The sequence below is a fragment of the Ambystoma mexicanum genome, chromosome 4q, assembly GCF_040938575.1.
Source record: "Ambystoma mexicanum isolate Mex_15411 chromosome 4q, UKY_AmexF1_1, whole genome shotgun sequence".
Classification (NCBI taxonomy): domain Eukaryota; kingdom Metazoa; phylum Chordata; class Amphibia; order Caudata; family Ambystomatidae; genus Ambystoma; species Ambystoma mexicanum.
The window spans coordinates 1249654364-1249678584 of NC_090928.1; the positions used below are offsets into that span (position 1 = coordinate 1249654364).

Genomic DNA, 24221 nt, shown 5'->3' on the forward strand with positions numbered 1-24221 from the left:
TTTTTCTGGTGAAAAAGGTTCTGTCTGCCGTGCCTTTTAAGCAGGTTTCTCCCATTCATGTACAGGCTAAGCTGTCAATCCCACAGCAGAGTAGCTGTCCTAAATGGACAGCCAGCCAATCAGGACTGGTAGCATTCAGGCACTCCTAGTGACAAATGACAGGGGAGTTTCGGGAACCTCCCTCCCATCCTGCCTTTCAAGACACACTGGAGCCAGAAGCGGGCTTCAGGGTTGTAGCCCAACAAAGGCAAAATGAACTAAGGGTTCAAACCTGGCTCAACGCACAGAGTAAAACCCAAGAAAGACCTCACAAACAGAAAATGGCCAAAAAAGAAGACCGGGCCACTTTGACAAAATGGTCACCCATGGGTGCTGTACTGCAGCCGAGGATTCAGCCTGTGGTAAAAAAGCACAATAGTAGGTAAAGACAACCACTTCCACCAGCCATTTAAAGTAGTGACGGTAAACATTTTTACATGAGAGACTAGGATAAGGGGCTACTAGGTATCACCCCAGCACTCCACATAGGATGGTGTGTGCTGGACCTACAAAGAGAAAAGGTAAGCAAAGTCAATTTCACTTTACTATTCTTGGGAACAGTAGTTTGCAAAATAAAAAAGGTATTTAAACCGTATATGAGAAATGTAAATGATTTCTCTGCAACACTGCACTAAAAGTGCAGTGTGTCTCCATACAAAATGTAGATGCCTATGAAGTTTGTCAGACCCCCAAAAACCGTAACATGATCCAAATCAGGTTAAAACGCATGGGGAGTGAGAAAGAGGTCTCACTCCAGGGTTAAAATTAAAACGTCCTAAAGTCCAGCAAAAGAGCTAGGGATCTCCAGTGTTGAAGGGAATTAGCACTGAAATGAGAATTCTCCTCAACATTCACTCGTCTACACAGAATACTTGGCTCCAATGCAGATCTGAAGAAATGGCTGCAGGAGCCGTCCTCTAATTTTAAATCCTGCCCGGAAACAAGTCCAAGCCCACCAATGGTAAGGACCTGCACCATTCAAACAACCAGCAGTGCTCCAATCAGGGAGCACTGTGGGTTTCACTCATGTCCCACACCTAGACTTTCAGGCAACACGGATGTGGAGTGGAACCAGACAGTCCCACCTACATCCTGGGGGCCCATACACCAGGCCAGCAGTAGCCCACGAAAGCAGCAGCAGCTTTCCCGGGCAAATGCATGACCATATAAGGGAGTTCATGACCTGAGAAAGCAGGAGGAATGCCAAACAATATGGCCAAGCAAACAAAATCTTGTGGCACAGCCATTTTAGGGCACTAGCCACGTTTAGCTGCCAGAAACGGTAAACGCGAAAGTGCACATACAAATAGTGCAAAAATGGTAAAAAGGTCATTGCTGCCACAAGCTTGTCTTTAATCACATATAAAAGTAACCAAAAGCCCCAAGTGTAAAAGTCTAGGGTGATACAAGCGTATCCCCATTGCACTGCATTGTAAGATGAAAATATTGTGCAATAGCAGAGATAGCATTTATGTTCTGGAATGGTCAACATGCAAAACTTACAATTATTTTGGATATCAGAAGGATTTACAACTTACCACCAACCCACATAGTTGGCTGCCAAGGGAACACAAGATCTGACACAGTCTCTTCAGAAATATATAACGCTTCTCAGTCAGAACCTCTCCATCGACTGTTCTGAAGGGGTGAGAACGGGACAAACATTAGTGTCACAAATGGTCTGCAAGCATATAACACTCAAGCAGAGGGAACACTGCCTGAACAATGCTATTTACACAACATCACACGCTCCTAATGACAAAGCTACCACTACCTTAATTCTCTTCCAACCTGTTGACTCCAGTCCAAGGCCCATGCAAATTTACTGAGGTGTTACTAGCCTAGCACGTGACCAGAGGCAGAATCGGATGCTATTTAACATTTACTTCTCCATTAGGCTTCCAAACTTGAAAAGGCAGGATGGCTTAGCCTGAAACGGACTTGCACGGGGCGATCTCATAGGAGTGTTAAAAAAGGGCATTACTCTCAGCGCCAGAGAATGGTGCTGGACGAACATGATGTGGGGAATATCTGTCAACACCATAGTGACATTAACTAAATTTCTTTCAATGTTGGTGAATGAATTGGAAAAAAAGAGATGCTTTGAATTTAGAATAACAGCCACCCAAGGAATTTTAGTGGTAACACTTGCAAAAATGTTAGTGTAAATATAATATTCAATGGGAAGATATTATTCGTTTTGATCTTAATTCTAAATTCCAATGTGAAATTTTATGTTTATAGAAAATTGTATAACATTTACTTGTTTATATGTTGTAAAAGTTTGTTAATCAAACTAATAAACAACATATATATTAAAAAAAAAAAAGAAACGGACAGAGGACGAACCCTAGCCCATGTTTGGTGCACCTTATCCCAGCTTTGAGAGAGCTCCATAGGAATGCACCCCTTTGAAAAAATCCAGAACTGTACAGGGGTTGAAATTGGAATTCATGGAGCAGGAGTTGGAAGTAGCTCCTGGGTGCCAGTATTTCCCTCTGACCAGGAGTGTCCCATTGTCATCCAGGAGCAATAGAAAGTCCAGCCTCATGAATGGAGTGCCTGAAAGATGGCAGAAATAGCTTTTTTCCAATCCTGAAACTGTGGCATGTGCCCAATAATGAACAATCCTTGAACCCTGCTTTCTGTTGCTATGTCTTGTACTCCGTTAACAGCGGTTTGCTGAATCCTGTCTCTTGCAATTTTGCTTTACCAGACTTTCTACGTTCTCTTTAAATTGGTTTCCCTGTTTGTTTTAGGTCAGCTTGCTGCTACCTCTCATTTAGCCAGGCCTCGTAAATTCTTTAAAATCCCACTCGACCTGCAGAGTTTCGTTAGCTTACATACTCGACCTAAGAGAAATGCAGTTGCCCCAAGGTGACCGATCACAAAATATTTACCACTGCTTTTTCGTAAAATGGTGCATGTTGCCATAAGCACACTACCCATTTGGTGCAATGCTTTCAAGCATACACAGTGATAAGTGTATTTGCAATTTACTGCAGGAAGATCAGGAAGCGGTGGCTGGAGCGGTAAATGAGGGGGATTGGAGAGGGGATAGGTGAGTGTATTTATGTGGGCAAGGTGAGCGTTTGAATATTTTTTAGATTTGGGAACGAGTAGGCAAGTTAGGCAGGGAAAAGGGATTGCAGGAGTGTCCCCGGATTGGGAGAGGCCAGGGGCGGGAGCACGGTTAAGATGGATTTCTAGAAACTGGCCTGATGGGCAGATTTTAGGAGGCCACCCTAGTTATTGTGAACAGGGTAACTCAGAGGTTAGCCAAAACCAAATCAAGCTAAGCGTGGAGAGCAGTCAAGGCTATTCTCAGGAGTGTGAGTGTGGTCAGGGGTCCATATAGTGAAGCGTACAATGATTCTGCTTAGGCAGTTAAGTACAAAAATACAATACCTATTCTAGACCAAAAGCACACTAGGAAATGTATCAAGCAGGTGATAATATTACACAACACTCAATCATAAACATATATACAGTCGCCTTTAGGTTCTTAGGAATGCATTCAACAACAAGGAAGGTAAGTAATGATGCAGTGGAATGGAACAAAGTCACAAGAAATGGACCCTAACTTTAAAAGTCCAATCCTAATGATGTATGGGTCTTTGTGCTTAAGAGTCACAAAGCTGCTTCTTAGGAAAAGGGTTTGACGCAGGAAGTGTTTGTGCTGGTGAAATGTTAAAAAAGAAATTCAAAGTTACTGGTAAGTAAAATTTTGTTCCTATCTTTCAGAGTTACTTTTATATATGAAGATCAAAGAGCGATGGAATGGAATTACCAAAGTTTATTATGAGGTTTGTGCTAAGAAGAAAAGGGTAGGCTAATGCATTGCTATTACTTAATCCCCACCCACCCCGCGACTCGGATTTCCCCAGATGACTTGATGGGTCAACTGGGGGTCACTGGAGGTCGATTTAACCGCCATTGATTCCAGTGAGGTGCCCATTAGCTCCTGGGCATCTTCAACTGGATCCAACGGCGGGAAAACCTACCTCCAGTAACTCCCAGTGGACCTGCCAAGTTATTCAGGAAAATCTGAGAAAGGGCGGTGAGTAAGCACAATAGTTACAGCCACCCCTATAATAAACTTTGAGTAACTTTGATTTATTCCATTCCTTCACTTTTTAAAACGTTTCATTTTAAAAGCTGTTCTAAGAGATAGAAAAAGTATCTTACTTGCCTGTAAAATCCTTGAGACGTCTTCTGGAACATTTTTCATCAGCACAATAACTTCCTGTCCGTCTCCCCGCTCCTGTAGGAAACGTGTGACTTTTGGTCACAGGGCACCATTCAACATAGGGATTGGAAAGTTAGGGTCATCATTCTTGTGAACTGGGTTTCCTTACTGCATAATTACTCCTCTTCCTTCCAGGTTTTTAAATGAATAGTATGTGTTAAGATAAATTCCAACTAAGGACTTCATAAAACCATACATCCGAGACAGTACATAAGCTCCACTCTTAGTTTAAGGCTGTACCACCTGAAACTGTGGGTAGCATGGACAGAGCAACCAGGTTTATCTTAGGAGGGAGAGAGGGCTGTAGGTTGGCACAAAGAAATTGTAGCATACATATGTTCCAAAGAAACACTGAAACACTACATATTATTAAAAAAAGGGTTTATTTAAATACAAGTAGATCAAGATAAATCTTGTGCAAGTACTCTAACATCTCAAACACAATCATATAAACCAACTCAATACCTTTGGTATGCAAACCAATGTATAACCTTATTTAGAGGAGCAACAAGCAAGTCAAGGTGAGTCAAACCTAAGGTTATACATTCAGGATAGTAGTGTACTATTCTTGGGGAATACGACCAGGTTAGATATGCGTTTAGAATACAATCAGTATTTCAGGGGTAGTTGACCCCATCAGTCATGCAGTGACACTCAGTTATGAAATCACATAATAAACCAACCCTGTTAGAAGTATACTCCTTGCAACATTACTTTTTAGAACTCAGTTCAGAGCTAGTAAATCAACTCATACTTTCTGGAGGGGCCTCAGGCTACTCACCGACAAGAACAAAACACTCAATAACATTTTTTGAATGTACTAAGCAAATCAGGGAAACTAAACCCCTATTACCCTTCAAGAAAGACAATGCATTTCAAGGCAATTGACCTATCAGTACATAACTATATGCTACCCAATAGCTAGTTATAGCCAGTATACATTTAAGAAGTGTATAATACAGTTACTAAGATAAGTAAGAACTTTATGAAACTATTTTAGAATAGTTTCAATGTAATTCAGGGAAGCACAGCCCAGGTTTAGAAGAGCAGCAGCTATTCAAGGTGGGTAAGGCCTATATACTTTTAAGAGGGGCTACAAGCAACTCAAATACACGTATTAACTCAGACTGTTTTAGACCTGTATAAAGCAGACCAGCGAAAGCAAAACCCGAGGATACACTTTAAGACTTGCACAATGTTAGTCAAGGCAGGTGAACCATATTGGTAAGCTTTTACACTCAGTTAAGAATAATGTTACAGTACTAATAAGTATTACTTTTCAGAAGTGGGAGGGAGGAACACCATTCAAAGTTAGCAATACTTTTTAGAGGGGAAGAATGCAACTCAAAGGCAAGCATGCACTTAATGACACTTTGTAACTTCATTCACAGAGATGCGGTTACCACACTAACTTCTTCAGTAAGTACTTTTACAGTAGTTAGAATTTCAAGACAGAATACCTATCTTATAAAGTCCATCCCTAGTCTATAGTATGAGTTTTTTTTCAGAGCCAGAGGAGGGACCCTAGTGGTATAGGTGCCAGTTGTAGGCAGGTGTCATCATGCCTGCTCCCGGGGAGCAGGTTCAAGCCCTGCGTCCCTGAAAGCGGACATCCAGTCCCCAAGGAAGGACCCAGCAACCCCATGTAGGGGCCCTTTCGACAGTGTCCTGGCGCCTATGGCGCCAGGCTCATTATGGAAGTGCTTGGGTGCACTTACCTGATGCAGACCATGCTGCAGGATCCCGGCCTCCTTGAGGCCTGAAAGGAACTACTTTACCTGTGGGACTAATGTACCATCCAGGCGTGGTCGGGGAAGGATACATACCTGGAACTTCTTCCAAGGCTATTTAAACCCCACCCGAACAGCCACACGTGCTTCGCGTTGTTCTGCATCTAGCAGCTGGACGCTCACCGCGTCTGCTCCTGCATCCCGACTTCTGCCACGCCTGCCAGCATCCTGGATCACCTGCAAAGGAAGAAAAGAAGAGAACAGAAGAAGGTAAAGTCCTTACCTGCTAAATCCGCATCCCGGAGACATCTCGCCGACAATCCTGAAAAGGAAGACTTATTTAAAAGCTCATTGCGTCGATCGCGGCAGCGCCGCATTCCACTCACCTTTACAGGGCGCCTCCATGTTCAGCAGCGATCATCCGGATTCGCAGTCCCGCCCCAGAGCCTAGGGAGAAAAAGACCAGAACAAAAGGTGAGAGAGAAGGGAATAAGGAAAGCTAAATCTCCATGTTAAGACTTACCTGTTGATTCATTCCCTCTTCATTTCGGGGTCGCGCCGCATCCTGGCATTTCCGGACCCCGGCCCCTAAGGGGAAAAAGAGACATCAGCGTTAATGAGCGAATGAAAAGACATTACCAAAAAACGCTCATTAAAGACTTACCCGATTTCTACAAGGATTTTCACCTCTCATCTCGGGTCGGTGCCTGTTCCCCGGCATTCCGTACCCTGGCCCTTATGGGGAAAAAACACTAGCATTAGTACATTAATGCATGGACACAAGGGGAACCTCTTATCAAAAAACTTACCTGGAAGCCAAGCAAGTTTGGGTCTCACCAATCCGAAAATCCAGTGAAGTAACTGGATACCAACGCGCCCCTGCATCGGAAGCAGGATGGAGAGCTCGTCCTTCCAGACCCTAAGAAGGATACTTCTGCGAGCCAGACAATCCAGATTTGGGGGCCCGGTCCAGCCCGTCTTCCGAACCCTGCGCATCACCTTAGAAGAGGTCACAACAGCGCGAACCAGGCCAGCGCCTCCGTGGGAGTCAGGTGAGCATTACAGCAGGTCAGAATAGGTTTCAGTTGCAGGATATCATCTTTAACAAGTATTAGCTTCAGAGTTAGTTAAAGTGTCCAAGAACTTCACAGAAGGCTCCCTATAAGCGTTCCAGCATTAGGCCTGGGCAAGTGGTATGGGCAAACTCCCAACCACACGAATCACCCACTCAGCCTCAAAGGATGCACACCAGACTTAGGTAAGAAGCCCACACAGTACCTTAGGAGAAAAGAAGAGCTGAGGGGATGCCTTCAGAATGCAGCAGTACAGGACCCAGTCCCTGGATTCTTGGTCTGGAGACGAAAGAACTGGACGGAACTTGTAGTAGCAGTCATCAGAGGAGGCTTCCAAAGGGGTCTTCATGGATTCTAACATCTGTTTTTTGTGCCTTTTTTACAGCAGCCAGGTGAAGAAAGTCTATCGCTGGTCAAATTATCTTCACTCTCTCTAGTCCTGAACTCTGTTGAGGGGACTTCAGGGATTCGGATCATGTCTCCTGCAGGAGTTTGCACTGCACTCAGACTTGAGGACCCAGGGTATTGGCGGTTTGCAGCTGTTAGGGAGAATTCTCTGTTTAGGCTGAATTTCCTAACCTAGTGAGTCCCCCAGCAGCTTTGCTGGATTTTTGGGGTTTATTTCTTTCTCCTGCCAAGAGTGAGACTTTTACCCTCACTCTTGGGCATGATTTGAGTGTTTCTTTGAATCTAGATGTGTTTAATGGGCTATGGGGTCTTTTACTCCATAGAGCTTTTACTCCATAGGGCTTCATGTGTTTTTGTGATATGTGTTACACAGCACCCTCAGTGCAGTGACACAGGGGTGTCATAGTGACCCCACAGTATAGACTCCATACCCTGGGACTGACTACTGTCTCCCAGGGCATGTAAAGTCACCATTGACTTTACTAGTCTTAAATTCTGAACAGAACCAGTACAAACCATCATATTGTGGACGTACTGGCTGGGGCAATTCAATTGCCCCGGGGTCTGTTAGTCGAGGGGGCACGTCTCCGTCCCCCCTGATTGAGTTTTGGCTGGTGGCAGTGGATACTACTTTTTATATTCAACCGCGAATATTTTCCTATGGGATTTCCCATTGTTTTAGGCTACTATCTTTATTTAATTATTTACGGTAGCCTCGAACATACCGCCGGTTTATTTAATTAATATTAATTCTCCGGTTGGTATTTTTTGCCAAAACTTGATTCTAAAATGGCGTTTGTGTTCTCTTCTGTGACTCCAACCCAAGTCCAGCCCTTTGTTCCACTTTTTGGCGGGCTTCTCCACAGAAGCCCTCCAAAGTGGTGCCACTCTGTCTGGGGTACTTAGGAAGGGTGGAGGGAAATTTAGGCACTCTGGACTGAGTTGCCTAGGCTACTCAAGTCGCTCTCCATCCTGATTGGCCCAAGTGGTGAACCGCCCGGCTCACCACTTAGCATGTTTGAGTGACAGCAGGGCTTTGGGGACTGGAACTTCAGAAGTCGCCACAGGACCTAAGAATCCGACGAGGGAGAAGCTGAGCCGACCTGCCACGACACCACCACCGGTGGAGCCCTGCTGGACTGCCTCACCACTTTTCCCAACGACAGAGGAGATCTCCCACCGGAGAGTGTTCTTCCTTTGACTGGTGGGGATAACCAGTTTCACTGTCTTTTCGCCTTCCCGACGTACCTCGTGGCCGCCTTGCCTGTGCCAAGCACCCCGGCAACCGGGATACCACATTTTACCACGACCGCGAAACAAAGGTAGCACCTTTAACCGGAAGACTCCGCGGCTGGTTTCTTCCCTGGTAGTGCAACAACCTTCATCTTTCCTCCAAGTCGAGATCTTCTCTTCCCCTGGACGACGACGCAACTTGCACCCACTACCAGGAACAACTGCCACCGCTGGAGGATCCTTCCCACTTAAGGTACCGTGTCCCGCCTGGCTTCCCTTGCTACCGACTGTACGGGGTAGATTTAGCCCCCGGCTTTCGAACCTGGGTTAGCCTGGGACACCCTGGCTAAGCTTTCCTAAGCCTCTCTAAACTCCTTTTGAACCCTCTGCAAGACTTTCTAAGCCTAGTGTAACTGTGATCTTGGGCGAATTTGTGCTCTGCTCTCTCTAAGATGGGCCCAGCCTTTGGACTTTGGCTCACCAGTGACTTTTGCTCTTCTGCCTTGCTAACAGTGTTCCTGAATCTTAGAGTGGTGTATCTTTCCATATTCTGTCTCCCCCCCCTTTCTCACAAACTTATCAAAGTGCAATCTAGTTAAGCGCTCACCTCTGTATGAAAATAAGTGGTGTCTTACTGGGATTTATCTGATAGGAACCAAAGGGGTGTGTATATTACAATAGAAACTGTGTTTAGAATATTTTACAATAAGAGTGCTGGAGTGTTTCAAACTGTGTGTTTTTAAATAAATAATTATATACTTTGATACCAAAGCTCTGGTCAGTGTTTGCTTGTATTATTTTATCTGGGTACCTATTGTGTATACTTTGCATGCTGCCTAACTCTTCTTGAGGGAAGTCTGGCTGCTCAGCCACAGCTACCAGGTAAATCTGGGTGGTACAGACTGCTACCAAGTGGGTTTACTGCCAACACCTGTAGTCTTAAATCTTTTGCAGTGGTCCCCAAGGGAACTGCACAGGTTTCTGCCTAACAGCTGAGCAAGGTCACAGCACATTGTGGGATGGCTCACAATGCAGGTCTTCTTGAGACTAGTCTCATTCGGGACCCCCAGGTCGATTGGAAGTAGGGGTTGCATCAGGCTCAGACTACACAGCAGGCTCTCTTGACGCTGGAAATCGCTCCATACGCATTTTCATCTTCCTCTTCGGATTCAGCTCCCGTGGTCCACTTGTCAGCAGCTTCTAGGTTCGAAGTAGTTATCCCTTTTATGAGGTATTTTGCAGAAAGGGTGGTCTGGCTGTCCAATCAGGACAGCCAGGCCCCCACCCCCCATTGGGACTTGGTTCCTTTCAGGCAAGGTGAAAGACAAAGGGGTGCAGAGTTTTTTACTCCTCCCTCGCTTCCCGCCTTCTCAGGCCCTCTAGAGCCTGGACGTGTAATACAAAGTAAAAACTTGCACTGAGGTCGTTCTCACTTAGAATGGCAGGGGAAGACCTCAGAAACAACAAGCGCACGAGAAATGGTGAAAAAGAGAAGGAGCCCCACCATTCTAGCAGAACAACAAGTTACTTACCAAACTGGCAACGTTCTTTCGATGGGATGTTCCGCCGATGTATTCCACATCTATGATATTTAGTGTCCACACCTGTGCACTTCGGAAACTTTTCAGCAGAGGGCATCCTGCATCGATGGTGTCGAGCCGATGGCCCTCGAGGGCCTCCGTCGAGGGTCGACATCACTTGATGTTATATATAGGACGCACGGCGCCCGTTACCTCAGTTTAGTTTCCCCCACCCCCAGAACATGTGACACCAAGTCTCCTGCCAGTATAAAAGCCCACAGCCTTGCGGAAATGGATATCAGGACTCCAATCTTGAATCTTCCTGCAGAAGTGATGCTGGCCCACCAGACCCCCCAGGTGTGCCAACTCAACAATCTTGAATAATATATAATTACTAAACTGGCAAACCCAAGGGGAAAGGGGAATGGATAACAAAACAAATGCAGATCTTCACAGGTATTCAATGTTGACCTCTTGACTACTGGTCTTCCATCTGGACTGGAATACTGACGTATTGATTGGATGATTCTTCAGTTTTATTTCTGTGAAAATCTAAACACATAGCATACTATTAATTTTCTTTATATATAGTTTTTCTTGATACTAAATATAATTATAAATATATATATATGTATTTATATATACCTGCAGCCTATGCTTGATAGCTGATAGGCTTGAATAAATAAATGTCTTCTTTTCTGAATCTTTAAGTTTCTTCAATTACTCAACTTTTGGTATGAAACTTTTTAATTAATTGTGAAAGAATCTTTTGGAAAGAAAACTATTCTAGAATGCTTGAATGAATTTTATGTTGTAATTCACTATAAGAAGTAAATCATATTTCCTCTTTGAAAGTTCATTAAATTATAGAATCATGTTATAGAGATACACGCTGTTGCTGACTTTCTGGAAAAGCGTGTTTTATTTCTTTTCTCCAATGAAGAAATAAGAGTCTTTAATTGAAGAGTCTTTTCTACATTACTGTGGCTTGAAGATGAGCCGCGCACACAAGAAAACGTTCCGCGCACCTTGAGATGATCCGCGCACCCCGCGCACTTTGAAGATGATCCGCGCAAACCCGCACCCTCCGGAGATGATCCGCTTTGCCTAATATGAACGCGCATAAACCTAACTGTGCCTGTTAAATGAAACATTACAATTCACCCTTATAACTCTCTACTAACTGAATTCAACGATTGAGTTCTCCGTCGGTATGATTACTTCCCCGTAACTTCACACAAGGCAACCGCAAACGTCACAACCAGGAAGTCTGAAGTAAACATTTGAAAGGACGTACGATTCACGCTAATAGGTCCTTTCCTCAAAAGTAACTAACGAATTTCACGCGCACGCGAAATTTCAAAATACTTTTGTAAGTAAATATTGTAAATACTAAAACTCAACCAATGAATTATTTCTACTTCACAAAATGTTTTCACCGGAAATTACCGTAAACAAACAAGTAAATGCAGCCGCAAATACTAAACTGATTATCAGCCGGTAAATGACACGAGCAAAGAGCACATAACAGTTCATAGTTAGAAGTCAGATTCAAACTATTTTAAACAGCTTCTTGATTCTGATTATTGATAGATACATTTGATTTTTAGTTATCATTTTCCTGTATTTGACCTAGCTTGCTTCATCTGTCAGGAAATTGTTCTTTAGCACTGAATAAGTTCTTCCTGAAAACTCCTTGTCTTCTCAGTAATATTTTCTTCTTGAATGAGTTCCTTGAAATCACTATAGTAAACTTTTTTCTAGAGCTATTATAACTGCTACCTCACACTAAGGGAACTGGAATGAAAGGCAGTTTAGAATCATGGTGACAGTGCCACAAAACCTCACAGCACTTCTCATCCAATCATTGTTGTGTAATAGACCCACCATCTTGGCCTGGGAAATTAGATACTTCCTGATTAGATTAACATTAAGGAAAGTTATTTTAATAATTTGATGTAAATTTCAGAATCAACAGCCATACATCATTCAACCATATTTCTGTGATGGTGTAATCTTTAAAATGAAGGCTTTTTAACAAAGTGTCTCTTTGAACATGTGTAATTATACCCTGGAATCCTGACAATGGAAGCTGTAATCACAGAGGAAATTCTCCAGAGGGGCAGGCTGGGAGGGCGATGTGGAATACGTCGGAGGAACATCCCATCGAAAGAACGTTACCAGTTTGGTAAGTAACTTGTTCTTCTAAGGGATTGTGTCCTCCAACGTATTCCACATCTATGACAGACTCCCAAAGCAGTACCACCCTATGGAGGAGGGACAGAATTTAGAAAGTGAAATTTAGAGTACTCAATCAAGTGGCTGAATAGAGGACTGCCTTACCAAAGGTCAAATTCTGCCCATGGATGGAGTCCAGGGAATAGTGTTTAACAAAAGTATGGACAGAGGCCCATGTGGCTGTTACACAAATATTCTGAATAGGAACACCCCTTTGTAGAGCAGTGGAGGCAGCCACACCCCTAGTAGAGTGAGCCCGTAAGCCTACTGGAGGGTCCTTCCCCGCCAAACGGTAGCACTCAGTTATAGTTAAAACAATCCATGTGGACAAGGTCTGTTTGGAAACAGCCTGACCCAAGCTATGTCCAGGATAACCTACAAAGAGCCAATCGTCGACTCGGACCCGGGACAAGATAAAAGCTCAAAGCTCTCCTAGGATCCAACCTATGGAGCCTCTCCTCTTCCTTACCAGGATGCAGAGGAGGATAAAAAGCCGGAAGAACCACCTTCTGGCTCAAATGAAATTCAGACACAACCTTCGGAAGAAAGGAAGGTTGCACCCGCAGGACAACCCTGTCCTTATGGAAAACAGTAAAGGGTGGCTTGGCAGAAAGTGCCTGCAATTCACTCACTCTGCGTGCAGAAGTAACCGCAATTAAAAACAGTTTTAAAAGACAACAGTCTCAAGAGTGTAAAAGCTCAAACAGAGATCCGATCAGAAACTTTAAAACCAACTTCAAATCCCAACCCGGCACCTGGAAAGGAGATGGTGGAAACACAAACAGTCCTTTCAGAAACTGCGAATTCAAAGGAATCTTAAAGTAAGAACACTCTAGTCGAGCGCTTAAATATAGACCGTGCCGCCAGGTAAACCTACCCACCTGAAGACCCTTGTGGGCTAAAGAAAGCAGAAAAGACAAAACCATAGGAATGGAACATTGGAAAGGATCCACATTCTGACCCCTGCACTAGTCGCAGAACTTCCGGCAACGGTACAGGGATTTTGTTGCGGGCCGCCTGGCCGAAAGCAACACCTCCATCACGCCATCCGGGAGGTCCCAATCCTTGTATCCCAACCTTTCAGATACCAAGCATGAAGGTTGAGAGACCTGACCTCAGGATGGAGAACCGGACACCCCCCTCCCGTGAGAGCAGATAGTCTCAGTAGGGAAGACGGCGTGGAGGGCAGATGGACATGTCGAGAAGGTCCGGGTACCACGCTCTCCTGGCCCAATCCAGAGCAATGAGGATAATTCGGGAACCGAATCTCCGTAACCTCCGCAACACTTGAGGAATGACAGGGACTGGAGGAAACGCATACAGCAGTGGGAAGGACCACTCCACTACAAACGCATCCACTAAGGCTCCTCTTGGGGAAATTACCGCAAGCAGAATCTTTCACACTTCCGGTTGACACTGGTGGTGAAGAGATCCACCTGTGGGGTTCCCCAAAGGGCGAAGATCTCCAACAGGACTTCCTGACGAGAGACTGTGCTCCGCCTGCTCAGAGCGTCCATCCCAGCGTCTTAGTCTCCGTCCAGATGAACTGCCGAGATTTCCTGTTGGATGGCCCAGAACCAGAGCTGCATCGCCTCCCTGCACAACATGAGTGACCCTTCCGCCCCCCCTTCCTACCTCTTTGTTGAGGTAATGCATGGCCACCGTTTTGTCCGTCATAATCAGGACAGTCTTCCCCCGCACAGGCGGCAGACAAGCCTTCATGGCCAGCCTGATGGCTCTCAGCTCTAACAGATTGATGTGGAGTCTAGACTCCAACGGGGACCAACGGCCGCTGGCTGTCAACTCGTTGACATGAGCACCCCATTCTGTGTGGGAGGTATCCGTCATGATCGTCACCTCCAGCCATGGTTGGCAAAATGGTGCCCCCTTCATTCGATTTCCTTCGTCGACCCACCATAGAAGATCCCGGGCGACCAAGAGCGGAATCTGAATGGGATCCGACATCTTTCCGGAGAACTGCGACCACTGCATCTTGAGAGCCCACTGCAGGGATCTCATCCGCAGTCTGGCCTCCAGCACCAGATAAATGCAGGATGCCATGAGGCCGAGCAACCGGAAGAATTCGAAAGCCGGGAAACTCTGGGCACGTTGAAACTTGTCCATCTGCAGAATGTGATGAGCCCTCACCTGGGGAGGCAAACAGTGCCCCAGGGACGTGTCGAGCACTGCTCCGATGTATCAGAGCCACTGGGAAGGTGTCAAAAGCAACTTCTTCCTAAATTTAAAGAAGCCCTGCTTGTGAAGGGAATGGCAGGTGACGGATAGATTATCCAGGGCTTGCTCGGGAGAGTGCGCCCTGATCAGCCAATCGTCCAGGTAGGTGTAGATTTGAATCCCCCCCTCTCCTGAGGTACGCTGGCACAACCACCATCAGCTTGGTGAAAACCCTCGGGCGGAAGTCAATCCGAATGGCAGGACCCGAAACTGAAAGTGCAAGTCGCCAGCCACGAACCTCCGGTACCTCCTGTGCTTGGGATGAATCGGCACATGAAAGTAAGCATCCTTGAGGTCCAGAGACACCAACCAATCCTGAAGTTGAAGGGCCTGGAGGACTTGAGAAAGAGTGACCACCTTGAACTTGTCCTTCCTGGGAAGCTTGTTAAGTCCATGATGGGTCTCAATCCCCCAGTCTTTCTTTGGGATCAAAAAATAAAGGGAATATCATCCACTTGTTCCTCTCCGCTACAGACACCAGTTCTATGGCGCCTTTCTCCAGCAGGGATAGGATTTCCTGCGCAAGGAGCGGATTTGGACGCTTCAAAGAGAGCTTCCCCGGTGGATTGACGTGGGGCCGCTGAAGGAAGGGAAGGCAGTAGCCGTGGGCTGAGATATCCAGAACTCACATCTGAAGTAATGGCACACCATTCTCCAAGATGCTGCGCCCATCCGGCAAACCATGGGACATGGCCTCATGACTGAGCTGGAGCGACTGCGGCAGTGCCGGAGGGCAAAGGAGGCAACAGCCCGAGCGGCTTTGGCACCCCGAGTACCTTATCCACCACAGGTACCCTTAAGTTGGCCCTTTTGACTGGCAGCGCCTCTCGATCAACCAAAAGAGGAGTAGAAACAAAAAGGAACCTTGCCTCCATTGTTGTCCCCTAGGACGAAAAGGCAGAGGTTGACGTACTGCATCCCTCAAAGACTTTGCTGCAGCTTTGGAGGTCTCCAACCTCTCAAGGCTCTCGTCAGCCTTGTTGCCAAATAAATGAACGCCATCAAAGGGCATGTTCAGAAGCTGGCTTTGCACATCAGGAGCAAGCCCTGACTTCTGCAACCACGCAAACCTGCGTAGGACGGTGCTCGCAGCCATGGACCAGCTGACAGTGTCTGCCGTGTCCAACCCCGACTGAAGGAAATCACACACAGCATCCTTGCCATCACGCATGAGGGCTAGGAAGCCATCCCTTTCCTCCCCCTCGGAAATATAGCCGCTAAAGCAGCACAGGTCCACAGAGTGTATGTAAATCTTGCCAAGGCACATGTGGAGTTGACAGCTTTCAGTGCCATGCTCCCTGAAGAAAAGACCTTCCAAGCCCATCCGCCGAAGCGCTTGTCGTCCCTATCCGGAGGCATGGTAGGGTACGCCTGCTGCCTCGAGGTGGCCATAGCCGCCTGAACCACCAAACTCTCAGGAGTGGGGTAAGTAGACAAATAGCTGGGGTCGCTAACAGATGGGCGGTACTTTTTCAACAAATTCTTATTGACTGCCGGAAGCGATTCCAGGGCCTGCCAAGCTGATGACACCCTTTTTTGCAATGTAAGATGGAAGGGCAAAACCGGGTCAGGGGGGGGACCTTGGTCCAAGATGTCAGTAAAATCCTCAGGAGGACTGGACCACCCCAGGTATTCGGAGACCCTAGACATGACCCGCCTGTAGGAAGAGGCTGCATGAGCCCCCGGCTCAAGTCTACCAAACTCAACTTCCGGAGAAGTATCCAGGCCCCTGGCATCATGTAGGGATTGCCACAACTCCTCCAATGGACTGTCACCCAACAATCCCGGAGCCTCATCCTGAGAAACAGGGTCTTCAATGTCTGACCTTTCCTCCTCTTCAAAAATGTCAGGCAAAGGCTTGGAAAATCCAGCCAAAGTGACAGAAGAAAACCTGGAGCCCAATACCGGCCTCCCAGACGTAGAGGAAGCCCCAAGAAACTTCTCAGACACATTATGCCCAAAAAGCGCTGAGGGAGCGCTGAGGGCATCGAGAACATCGATGTCAAGACCGCTGAGGGCTTTGACGCCGGAATCCGCACCGAGGGTATCGACGCTGAGACCTTTGGCGTCGACGCTGCTACAGGCGTGGGCTGATAGGACGGTAAAGCATTGTCCGAATCCGACTGAACCGCTGCCGAACTAGTAGACGCCGGCGTCGGTACCTCCACAAGCTGCAGTGGTCTCGCTGGGGAGGAGGACTGAGACCTGGACGCACGTCTCTTGCGACTGCTCTTGTCCGCATGAGACATCGAAGGCTCCTGGTGCAAGTCGCGGCGCAAGCCCGATCGAGAGCATTCTCTGCCGCTTCGGGAGAAGGTGCAACAGGAACCGTGCCTTGTGACAGGAAAATCAACATCATTCGTTCTTTAAAAGCCGACCACTCCTCCGGAGTCGAGCACTTCTTGGGACAGGCTACATTACGCACGGCACCATCCTCCGAAGAGGATGGGGAAGGCTTTGAGGGCTTACCTGCAAAGAGCTTCCCCTTCCTTTCACGCAAGGCCCTGGCTGTTAGAGACTGGCATTTGGAGCAGTCGTCGGCTCACCCAGGCACCATAAGAAAATACGGTGCGGGTCGGTCAACGACATCTTGGACTTGCAGTCCCGGCAAGTCTTGAACCCGGACCTTGGAATGTGAGGGTTCGAAGAAATAGACATCATAAAGATCGAAGAACACGAGGCGCGCCGAGTTTCACGAAGCTAACATGTTCGCTGTCAGAAAAAACAGAACTGAGGCAACGGGCGCTGTGTGTCCTATATTTAAAATCCGGTGACGTCGACCCTCGACGGAGGCCCTTGAGGGACATCGGCTCAACGCCATCGACGCAGGATGCCCTCTGCTGAAAAGTTTCCGAAGTGCACAGCTGTGGACACTAAATGTCATAGATGTGGAATAGGTCGGAGGACACAATCCCTTCGAATGGTGGCCCTACTGTTTATTACTGAGGCTGATTTAACAGCCTGCGAGTATTAAGACCAACAAGTCAGTAAGGTAAAACCACTGCCACCAATCACTCAAGTAAACTTGCAATTGTAACAAAGATTTTAACAGCTAAATAAGAAAGGGGATACATTGCATCTCCCAGCACTACACATAAGGTGGGGTGTGCTGGCTCACTTAAATCAATGTAAAGGGGATGTGAATCCCACTTGTTTCTTGGGAATTTTAGTTCACCCAAGAAATAAGAGAATTAAAAAGGAAGCCACTGCATTTAAAATGCAGTGTGCTGCCATAGTACATTACAGTAAGTCCTAAGTTATAGGAACCTATAACTCAAATCATACACTATGGAGAGACATAAATGTCACCATGAAAAGAGTAAAAGGCTAGATGAGAGGGGACAAAGATTCCCGCTCACCTAGGGACAAGGTAAAATAATTACCAAGTCCAAGCAAAAGGTTCTGGGGTTGACACAGGTCAGGAAGATTCATCATAAAGATGAATAAAGGGCTCCTTCACCAGCACTTGCCCTGGGGCTCCCTTTACCAGACTATCCCTACCCAGTCTGCCTGCCCACTGCACTTTGCCTCCCCTCACTCCTCTTTCATCTGGTGTTAGGCAGAATTACATGCAGTACCCTTTGGTAACACTACACACAATTAAGACTACAGGTGTAAGCACAATCTCACCTTTGGTACAAGCCTGTACTACAGTTATGTGGTAGCAGTGGCTGAGCAGCCAGACTTCAAGAGGGATGTGAGCAGTACAAGATGTTACACAAAGGACTTGCAATTACAGTAGTTCAAACAAACACTTACTCAAGGTTTCTTGGTAAAAGAATATACATTTATTTACACATTTAGTAAGAACACATTGCACTAGCAAAAGGCAACTCAATATCACACTATAATACACTACAGTACAGAACCAATAAGTTTTTGAACAAGTTCGGCTCCCCTGAAGTGGGATCAAAATGGCATTTCAGTAACTTCCAAAAGGGGTAGAAAGACAAATGTTATAAGAATCAAAACACAATTACTGCAGAGGCAGGGCAAATAGTTTCAGTTCATTACAAGAGGCAATTCAATTCAATAGGCCTGGGCCAAAGTCAATGGTTCAGTGTCTTGAAGAGATAGCACAGTTCTGGTAGTAAACGGTTAAGTCTTTGCCAATGATCTTAGAAGTAGTTTGCCAGAAAAAGAGTTATATGTTGGATTAGAAGCTAAGAAGACTCCAAAGTTGGGAAAGTTTCACAAACTTTCCCCGCGACAGAAAGGATTGGATGAAGAAAAGCTGTAGCTGAGGCAGTTGTTCCTGGCAGTTTCTGCAGATCTCGCGGTCGCTGAGCTTCAGTCGTGGGGACAAGAAGGACGACGTCAGGAGGTTCCTGTACTGCCCAGGGAAGAAGCCACAAGCTTGGCTAAACGTTGGTTTTAAGGTGTGAGTGCTTTAAAGTCCACAAACTGGTATCCTTCTCACTGGCTATCCAGTTTTCAACAGCACTCTGAAGACAATTCGACCAGTATGGAGACAGTGTCCAGGTGGCTTGCCAGTTGGTTGTTTCCACCAGCCCAAGGGAAGACGTCGTCCTTGAACGGGTTTCTCTGTCGAGTGAGTTTCAGGCAATTCGGACCTGCAGCAGGGCGTCACCGGGCAAACCAACGGTCCAGGAGTTGCAGCAGTCCTCTTCCTTCAGCTCGTCTTTGGTTCCTTCGTTCCAGTGGTCGATTATGCCTTCCAAGTCCCAGAGACCTGCTTTTAAACAGTTTTCCCCCATTCATTCCAGCCTAGCTGTCACTCACCCAGCACGGTGGCTGTCCTTGACGGACAGTCAGCCAGCCAGCCAATCACGCCAGAGTGCATTCAGGTCTCCTAGGAGACTAATCACAGGGAGTTGCGGGCACCTCCCTCACATCCTGCCCACCTACAGACACTCAGGCGCCAGAATAGGGCTTCAGCACTGAAGCCCGCCAAAGGCCATCGAATAAAGGGACCAAACCTGGTTTGGCGCGCAGAGACCAACACTAGAAGGACCTTTCCTAAAAGAGAGCAAAAAAAGATGACTGGAATCTTTTTTACAGAGGGGTCTTGGGCGCCATATTGAAAAACATGGCTGACCTGATTTTTAGCAACCAGTGTTCGCGGTCAGTAAAAATCATGGTAGTTTGTTCTAAAACCACTGCCACCAGCCATTTCAAGAGGAAAGTGTAACATTTGACTGTTACATGAGTGTTTAGACCCACAGGATACTAGGCAACCCTTCCAGCAGTCTATAGGAAGATTGTGTGTGCTGGGTATATGAATTAAAAAACACTAGCAAAGTCAATTTTACCTTACATGCTCTGGGAGGCAGTAGTCAGTCCCAGAGAAGGTATTTAAACCTTGGACAGTCTGAAAGACATCCCTGTGTGACTGCACTGAAGGTGGTGTGTGACACACAAGAAAATGATGATGCCCATGGAGTGCTATTTGCCGGTAGCTGAAATCGCAAAGTGCTGCTGATCTGGAGTAAGCCCATTGCTGCCGCTGACCTTCAAACCGTAGTGCAGGAGTCCCCAGGCACCCTCCCTCTTGTCCCCATGACTGAGGCCCAAGAACAACAGGCTCTGCAGGACTACAACAGGAACAGAAGCCAGTTGGAACCTTTTCTTCAGACGCAAGGTACTGTGTAACTAGGGGCACTAACCTCTTGTGTGTAGCTTAATTGTTCTCACTGGAAATGTGCATTTGCTGCCCCCTTGCAGAGTTGCTTGCATCTTTGCTTTTCACAAGCCTCCGAGCTTGTGGCCCAACAGTGATTTATTTTACAACAAAAACTCTTTAACATTGTGGAAGACTTTTGCTCTCTCTTCAAAAAGTGCCTCAGCTCCCCTAGACTTTGCTCAACTGACATTGGCTGTCCTGGCTCCCTGCAGTTTCTTCTTACCCTCCGACTGTGTTGATCTGTCCCTCAAAAAGTCATACATAAGTTACTTGTATAGCTGGGAAAGTTTTAACCTATATTCATTGGGGGATTGTAAAGTACTTATCTGTTTGGAGAAACTTGTTAACGATTGTTTCCATCCCTAACCTTTTCCAATAACTTCAGTAGTACCTTTAAGTGTAAAAAGTGATATATTAATGTCCACAGTGTCCTAGCAATTGAAGTCCCCGGAGGGTGTAGGAAGTGTGTGCGCGCGACATCCCAAAAGGGCATCTACTTATTTATTTGAACAAGTGTATTTTTGAAGTGTATTTTATTGTTGCATAGTGCCCCTTCTAAAGAAGGCTTATTTTAAAACTGACTTAAATTAATAAGACATGCATTACTTACGGTAATAGTATTTCTGATGATTGTATCTGCTTAGATTCAAATGCTGTGCATATGGCCTGACATCCAGTGGTAACGGCAAAGTATTGCATCTGGTCTTTCGGGGGCCGAAAGGGGACATCGGCATAGGCATGTCTGTAACACTATCCCTATCGTGACGTGTAGTGTAGTGTACCCAAAATCCCTCACGCGCAGAGGTCTCTCCGATAGTATTTTTTCTGCCATGAGGGCATTGTGAGCGAGTACATGAAGAGAGAAAGTAGTAAGACGTCTATGTTCCTTCCACACCGAGCAGGAGGTAGGGAGGGCACATGTGAATCTAAGCAGATACAATCATCAGAAATGCTATTCCGGTGAGTAATGCAGGTCTTCTGATGCTTGTTAATCTCCTTAGAATCACATGACTAGCGAGCAATACCAGGAGTTGGAGGTGGGTTGTGAGAAGGAACTGTGAAAAGATGTCTTAATATTGCTTGTCCCACCTGAGAATTAGATCTAGAATAGGTGTCTAGGCAATAGTGTTTTGTAAAGGTGTGTACAGAACTCCAGGTTGCCGCTTTGCAAATGGACTCAAGAGGAACATTTGCAATTAATGCTATAGAAGCCCCAGTGCCTCGAGTAGAGTGTGCTCTAGGCCCGAAGGGGACTTCTCTCTTAGCAAGAGTATAGCAAAGTGTGATGCATTTGACAATCCACCTTGAGATAGTCGATTTAGATAAAGAATCCCCTTCTCTACCAGCAGCCACTGAAACAAAAAACTGGTTTGTCTTCCCCAGGTAAAACATGACTGCCCTGCGCACATCTAGTGTGTGCAGGCTTCTTTCTGCCATGCTAGTGGGATTCTGGAAGAAAGTGGGTAGTTCAATTGATTGGTTCTCGTGGAACTTTGAAATGTATTTAGGCGCAAACATGGGATGAGTGCGGAGAACCACCTTATCCCTGTGGACTGAAACAAAAGGGTCTAGGACTGAGAGGGCCAGTAGTTTGCTAACCCTTCTAATAGAAGTGATAGCTACTAGGAAGGCTGTTTTATAAGTAAGGTCTTTTAGACTTGCTTTATGCATTGGCTCAAAGGGAGATCCCACGAGCCTGGTTAAAACCACATTTCGGTCCCATCCGGGAGGTGGGTGAGACATGGGGGGTGAGACATGGGGGGTGAGGGGGAGGGGTGAATTCTCTTAACCCCTTCCATAAAAGCCTTATTAACAGGCATCTTCAACCACAACACCTTCTGTTGTGACGTAGTATAGGCTAAGAGAGCAGCTCGATGGACCTTTAGAGAATTAAAAACCAGTCCCGAGTATAACAAATGAGTTAGTTAGAACACAATGTGTGCAGGCGAACAGTTAATGGGATTGGCGCCCTTAGTATTACACCAGATTACAAAGCGTTTCCATTTACTGGAATAGTAATAACGAGTGTTAGGTTTTCTAGCTTCCCTGAGTATGTCCATGCATCTCTGAGGGAGCTGAAGGTGTCCAAACTATGACCTCTGGAGCCAGGCCGCTAAATTCAGAGTTGGCGGGCATGGGTGTAGAGTCTCCCCCCCGTCCTGAGACATGTTGTACAGGCAGGGTTGTCTCACGGGGGGAAGAGGGCCATTTCCATTAGATGAGCGAACCAGGGTTGGTTGGCTCACATGGGGGCCACCAATATCATGGTGACTGGTTCCTGGTGCATCTTGTGCACTACCTTGCTGAGTAGGGGAGTCAGGGGAAAAGCGTAAACAATTCTCCCTAACCATGCTATCCAGAGTCCATTTCCCTTAGAGCGGTTCTGGGGATACCTGGAGGCGTAATCTTGGCATTGGGCGTTCTCCTGAGTTGCGAACAGGTCGATCTCTCGGAAGCCCCATTCTGCAAAGACGTTGAAGACGATGTCTTCGTGTAGACGCCATTTGTATTAGAAGGGCAGTGGGAAATCTCTGCTGAGCACGTCCGCTAGAAGATTGAGATCTCCTGAACTTGTTGGGACAGCAGGAACATCATGTGTTTGTGAGCCCACATCCAAATATTCTGGGACAGCTTGGATAGCCCTGGAGAGTGTGTGCCCCCCCCTGTTTGTTTAGATAATACATGGCTGTGGTTCTGTCGGTCAGGACCATAACTGTTTTCCCCTGTAGCAGAGTCTGAAAGGCCTTCAGTGCTTTGAATACTGCTAATAGCTCTATCAGATTCATATGGTTGGTTGCTACCTGTGGGGATCACACTCCATGCGCTGTCTGTTGAAGTAGGTGAGGCCTCCCCACCCCGTGAGAGATGTGTCTGTCGTGAGAGTGGCTTCCACTGCAGGAGTGGTGAAGGTCTTCCCCTTCAAGAGGTTTTCCCTCGACCACCACTGCAGAGAGAGAACGAGGGCTGGCGAGACAACTACCAGATCTACGCATTGTCCGCTGGCCTGTCACCACTGGCCGCTGAGCCACTCTTGCATGGGACGCATGCGAAGCCGCGCGTGGGGAAGTAAATGCATGACGCCATCATACCTAGCAAGCGCATGGCCTTGCGTACAGTCACTTCCCGACTGGCTACATATTGAGGGATCTGAGAAAGCATGTTCTGAACCCTCTCTCATTGGAGGGGAAGACGAGACTTTGTCCGAATCAGAGCCCCTAGAAATTGCTTGACTTGGCTGGGGTCTAAGCTGGATTTCTTCTTGATGGAGAATCCCAGACTGAACAGAAGGTCTATTGTCTTCAGAGTATTCCCTAGGCATGTTTCGGAAGAGTCCCCTGTTATGAGCCAGTCGTCGAGGTAAGGGTAAACTGGGACGGATAGTCTGCACAGGTGTGCTGCTGCCACTGCCAGGACCTTCGTAAACACCCTTGGTGCTGAGGCAATGCCGAAGGGGAGTACTGCGAATTGATAGTGCTTGTCCTCTATCACGAACCTTGGGTATTGTCTGTGCGCTGGCAACATTGAAATATGAAAGTATGCATCTTTCATGTCCAATGTTGCCATGTAATCCCCCTGTTTCAACAGTGGTATTACTGCCTGTACGGTTACCATACAAAACATTTGAGGTCCGACAAATTTGTTCGCTGGGCACAAGTCTAACACAGGGCGCATGGTGAGGTCCTTTTTGGGTACAAGGAAGTACACTGAATAAATACACTTGTTTACCTGAAGAATCGGGATGGCTTTGATGGCGTCCTTTCCCAGAAGTGCCTCTACTTCTTGTATTAGGATTCGCAAATAGTCTGGCGTCAGGTGTCGTCCTGTGGGCGGTCTGAATTGTGGGGGTCGGGC

The 24221-nt window shown here is 46.6% G+C and overlaps 1 protein-coding gene across 1 annotated transcript in view; it reads right to left on the bottom strand.

The window, feature by feature from the left end:
* LOC138468323 (exportin-5-like) overlaps window positions 1–24221 on the bottom strand; it is a 1170237-nt gene that overhangs the window by 874025 nt on the left and 271991 nt on the right. Inside the window, exon 9 of the mRNA XM_069608829.1 lies at window positions 1578–1677. Within this exon, the coding sequence (XP_069464930.1) occupies window positions 1578–1677 (100 nt within the window). The remainder of the gene's footprint in view (window positions 1–1577; window positions 1678–24221) is intronic.